This window comes from Teleopsis dalmanni, chromosome 1 (genome assembly GCF_002237135.1).
Source record: "Teleopsis dalmanni isolate 2A chromosome 1, ASM223713v2, whole genome shotgun sequence".
NCBI classification, from domain to species: Eukaryota; Metazoa; Arthropoda; class Insecta; order Diptera; family Diopsidae; genus Teleopsis; species Teleopsis dalmanni.
In genome coordinates this window covers 70,720,997-70,726,726 of record NC_051846.1, presented here as the reverse complement: position 1 = coordinate 70,726,726, position 5,730 = coordinate 70,720,997, and the positions used below count along the sequence as shown (strand labels likewise).

General features: G+C 31.1%; 1 protein-coding gene across 1 annotated transcript in view; it reads left to right on the top strand.

Moving 5' to 3' along the window:
• The first annotated feature begins 3,011 nt into the window (after positions 1-3,011).
• Positions 3,012-5,730, top strand: part of LOC119684486 — a 9,257-nt gene continuing 6,538 nt past the window's right edge. Inside the window, exons 1-2 of the mRNA XM_038098535.1 lie at positions 3,012-3,467; positions 3,576-5,686. Coding sequence (XP_037954463.1) covers positions 3,012-3,467; positions 3,576-5,686 — 2,567 coding nt within the window. The remainder of the gene's footprint in view (positions 3,468-3,575; positions 5,687-5,730) is intronic.

Genomic DNA, 5,730 nt, shown 5'->3' with positions numbered 1-5,730 from the left:
ATAACAAGAAGCCTGCACCCTACGGATCAAATCTTGTAAAGCAGTTCAATAGCAAAAAAGCCTGCCCAATTAACTAAAGCAGTTTAATAATCATCTTCTAGTTCTACAATTAGAATTATAGATATTCAATTATAGTATATTTTTACAACAACGAATGGAAAGTTATAATTGTTTTGTTTGTGGTAAAAGTTTCCACACAAAAAAAATACTTAATAAACATTTGAATACACACCAGTACATTATCGATTTTGCAAACGATTTAATTTTAAAATTTTTCTTAAAAAAATAAATAAAACTGGAAATGTCACAACAAGAGATTGATGACACATTTGCAAAAATTGTGAAAACTTTACAACAAGCAATTTTAAACAATCCAGAAGCGGGTCCAAAACCCATAACGTTAGAAGAATATCGTAGAAGAAATCCTGGTGAAAGAACCAAGGAAATAACAGTAGAAGAGCATAATAGACCACAAAAGAAAAGAGGTGGCCAAAAGAGAAGGTTTATAAAAGAAAAAGGAGAATTAAAAAAATTAATAAAAATAGCAGAAGGTAAAAATAAAGCTATTTTGCAACAACAGCTGCACGAGTTAACTCATAATGGGTGGCACACAAACCAAAGAGGAGGTCATAAACAACAATAATGCAGCAGCAACAACAATCAACACTGACAGCACTAGCACTATAATATATTTAACATTTATTATACTAATTATATTATTATTGAATAAAATACATTCTCATTTTAAGAATTATATAAAAAAGGAAGCATTAAGAAATATTAATGTATAGTGTTATATATATATATTGTAAAAAAAAAAAAAATTTTTTTTTTAAATAAATAAAAACTTATATAAAAATAATGTATTCTAGAAGCGATATTTTAATAATAAAAAACATAGAAACAACTGCTATAATATTAATAGCAATAATCATAATAACAATAATATTATTATATGTATTAATAAAAATATTTAAATTTAGATAAATTTTTAAATGGATTTGACAGATTTAAAACATATATTATCTAATCTAAAGAAAAATCCGAAAAGAACTTATACTGATAAATATATTAGCATAACTAAGAATTATATAAAACAAATTTGGTTAAAAATAGAAAGAAATACTGACATAAAACATTTACAATTAGTAAGAACGAAGTTTGACACAATAGTAGAGGAAATAAATAAATATTTAAGAAACAAACCAGAGCAGATTAGCGACAGTACAATATCAAAACTTGATAAAATGGCTAATTTTGACATGTTAACAGCTTCAAAAATAATTCCTGAATTTAATGGAAATGTAAAAAGTTTATCTAACTTTACCGGTACTTTGCAATTCTACTCAGATTCGTTGAAGGATGAAGTAGAGAGAACCATTCTACTAAATTTTGTAAGATCAACTAAACTTTCTGATCGAGTTAAAAATAAATGGGTTGCAAGTGAGGAAGATGACACAATAAAAAATTTCATTAAGAAGCTAAACACAATTTACAAACCAAAAGCCAATCCCTTAATCATACAAAACAATCTTACTAGAATGCGTCAAGGCATACAAATGATTGCTCAATATGCTTTAAAAATAGAAGAACAAATAGCAATGCTTAATCAAATATACATTTCAGAGCAAGGAGATGAGAATAGAGATGTCATAATAAAAATGACAGATCAATTAGGCCTCAGTACATTCACAAATGGGCTGAATGAGAAGATAAGAAATGTGGTTATAGCAGCCAGGATATCGACATTATCGGAAGCCATACAGATTGCAACAGATGTTGAGACACAAAACAGAAGTCTGATGCAAAATGCATACAGAAACTTTAACTATAAATCAAACAACCAGGGATATAGATCAAGAAATGACAGAATTCATGGAAACAATAACTCAACGAGGTTTGCAAACAAGTACAGCAATCAACGAAGCAACTATAATAGTCAAACAAGAAATTTCAGCAATTTTCAACAAAAAAACGGGAACACCCCCTGTTCAATCATGAACATAAATTTATAAATATTTAACTATTTTATATATTATATTATTTTAGTTTATTATTATCGCTTAAAACCTTATCACCTAAATTCCCAGAATAATGTACAAGGGTAAAAATACATTATATTAATATAGCAAGCATTGTAACATTTGAGCATCCGTATCTAATTATAACAATTAATATATTTATAGAAACAATAGGAGGAAAATCCCTAGTGTTGGGACTTCCGTCCTTTTTTTAACCTTTTTTACAAACAATAACAAAATGTAATACAGTCCATTAAAATAATAACCTTGATGTAAAATTAATCTTAAGATATTTTTGTATAAATACAGAACGTTGTTTTAAATAAAATCAGTACTTTACAAATACTCAAACGGTTCAGTTGTTTTAATTCTGAACATTTGGTCCTTCGAGCCTTAGCGTTTTCCCTCACCCGAGGTAAGAGACCTAAGGATATAAAAAAAAAATCACCAAAACTTTATATTGGTGCGAAATATTCCTTCAAGAAGAAGAAATATTTCAACAAAAAAAAAAAAGCAGACAGAAGATTTGTTTGTTTGGTATCCTCCCGATACCATAAACAGCGCTTAGTGGCCGAAGTGCTGCAGCGAAGGAAACCGTGCATCATTGAAGGGCAGCGGCAGAAAAAAAATATACATTTAGTTAGAAAAATTGTAAGGTCGGAGCGGCGTTTTACTAACGCATTCTGATCAGGGTCGGAGGCGTTAATCGCTATAGACACCAATAGGAATTTAAAGTTGTAATATTAGGTAGAAATAGGGTCAATCCAACGGGAGTAACAGCGGCAGTGACCTTTTACTAATAGAAAGCGGCAGCTACGACACGACGGCAGTTAAGAGACAGCGGCAGCCAAAAAGATAGCGGCAGCTACGACACGACGGCAGCTAAGAGACAGCAGCAGCCAATAGACAGCGGCAGCTATCCACCTCAGAAGACGATTAAAAATTAAAATACTCGAAAAAGAAGATTTTATATAAAAAAAAACAACAAATATGGCACAAAAACTAAAGCTTTATGAAGCGCAAAAAAAGCTAGGAGAAGAAATAATAACTGCAGTAGAAAAAATTAAAGAAAAGGGACTACGTAAGACAGCCGATAAAATAGAAAAAGTGGAAAAGAACTGGAAAAAATTTCAGGTAAACCACGAAGAACTACTAAAAGAAGGCGCAGAAACAGATGAGTACTTTAAAGAATGTTGGTTCGATACAATCCAAAAGTATTATAAAAAGATGTTAGAAACCGATAATACCACTGAAACAACGGAAAAAGTCAACAAAGAAGAAAATGAAGCGGATAAAATATCAGAAGACAATGATATAACTATAGTTGACACTAAAAAAGAGGTTCAAAAAATCAGTAAATTAGAAACCAGGTTAATGAGGCTGATTGAAGACTTGCAAGAAGATTTAGATGCAATGTTAGAAATTCATTACAACAACGAACTTCAAGTACCAGATTGGCGAATACAAGAATTAAAAAAACAACAAAAAAATATAGAGATTATATATAATGACACACTGGAAATAAGTAAAAATGGCAGAACAACATATAAACAGATCAATACCCAACTAAACATTGTACTTTATCAATTAAATGAAAGTAAAAAAAAAGCAGAACTAGTGGTAAAAAATGAATTGGAGCCGGTAAAGCTAGAACCATTCAAGATGCCGACGTTCAACGGAGATGTAAAAGAGTGGAACACATTTTCTAATTTGTTTCATGAAGCTATACATATAAGAGATATACCAGATTCCGAAAAAATGTATAGATTAAAGGCAGTAGTAAAAGGTGAAGCTGGCAGATTAATCCAGCATATGAATGTATCTGAGGCTAATTATAAAACAGCCTGGGAAATGCTACAAAAAAGATACAATAACAGAAGGTGGTTATTTAGAACACAGGTAGATCAATTACTCGACCAACCATCTACAACAGTAGGGGATGCTGAAAGTATAAGGCAGCTAACAGACACAACAAACGAATGCATTAATACAATAAAAGGAATGGGTATCGACCTTAATAATGCAGAACCTTTAATAGCACGAATAATATTAAGAAAGCTGGACAAAGAAAGCTTAAGGATGTACGAGTTAGGTGCCAAAAATCCAACTGAAATACAAAGCTTAGATGAGGTACAAAAATTTTTAGAACATCAATTTCAAGCGCTAGATGCTATGAAAAATAAAGAAACAGACGATAGAAAGAGAAATTATCCGAAGAAAATATGTGCATACTGTAATAAGGCGGGACATACAACAAACGAATGCAGAAAATTTTCAGCAATATCAAATATTGAAAGACGATTACCAGTAAATCAGCAAATAAATACATCTATAAACTTTAGCTGTGCATTTTGTAGAAAACAGGGGCACAAAATATACAGCTGCTCATCATTTAGTTCATTGCCTATCAGCAATAAAAGAGCATTTCTAAACGCTAACGACACGTGTAAAATTTGCCTGAGCCATAAAAATCAAGACAAATGCATATCAAAGTACACATGTAAGATATGTAATAGTAGAGATCATCATACCTTGCTACATAATGAGCATCAACAAGAAAAAAAGGATAAATCAACAAAAACTAAGGTGATCGCAGTAACAAAAAAAGATGAAAGCGAAGTAGTATTACTACCAACAGCAATAGTTAAAGGGAAAACAATTAGAGGAGAATATAAAGAACTACATGCGCTTATAGACCAAGGATCCCAAGCATCAATGATATCAGAAGAAGCTGTTCATATCTTAGGTTTACAAAAAGTAAAAACCGATATTAAATTAACTGGGCTTGCTGAAACTTCAGTAGGGCAAGCAAATTCAAAGGTCATAATGGAAATAAAATCTAAAATTAATAATATAAATATGAAAGAAGAGTTTAAAGTCATGAACAATCTAATTAGACCATTGCCAGAAAAGACAATAGACTACAATAAGAATCAGTGGAAAAGCTACAACTTAGCAGATCCTGAATTCATGAAAACAAAACAAATCGACTTAATAATAGGCAGTGACATTATCCCGAAAATAATAAAGAAAGGGTTCAAGAAAATTAATGGAATTATCGCCCAAGAAACAATATTTGGATGGATAATATCAGGCAAAGTATTAAAGAAACCAGCAAAAAGAAGTAAAGTAACAATTACAACAAAAAACATAGAAAAGTTTTGGGAACTAGAAGAAGCAGATAACACAATCAATGAAAAAACAGCAGAAGATGAAATATGTATGCAATTTTATGCTGACACCACTAAAATAGACGGCGACAAAAAATTTATAGTGAAACTTCCATTAAAAACAGATGCCACACTAGGTGAATCTAGAAATCAAGCAATGGCAAGATTCCTAAACCAAGAGAAAAAAATGAGTAATGAGAAAAGAACTGAATACATAAAATTCATGCAAGAATATGAGCAGAAAGGACATATGGAAAAAGTAAAAGATAATACAATAGGAAAATATTACCTACCGCATCAAGCAGTGATAAGAGAATCAAGTCGCACTACAAAACTAAGAGTAGTATTCGATACATCAGCAAAATCGACAAATGGAAAAAGCTTGAACGACATAATGATGACGGGGCCAAGATTACAGCAGGATATATTTGATATATTAATGAAATGGCGATTATGGAAATTCGTCGCTTCAGCCGATGTAGAAAAAATGTTCAGGCAAATAAAAATTGCACGAGAAGACCAAGATTATCAAAGAATCT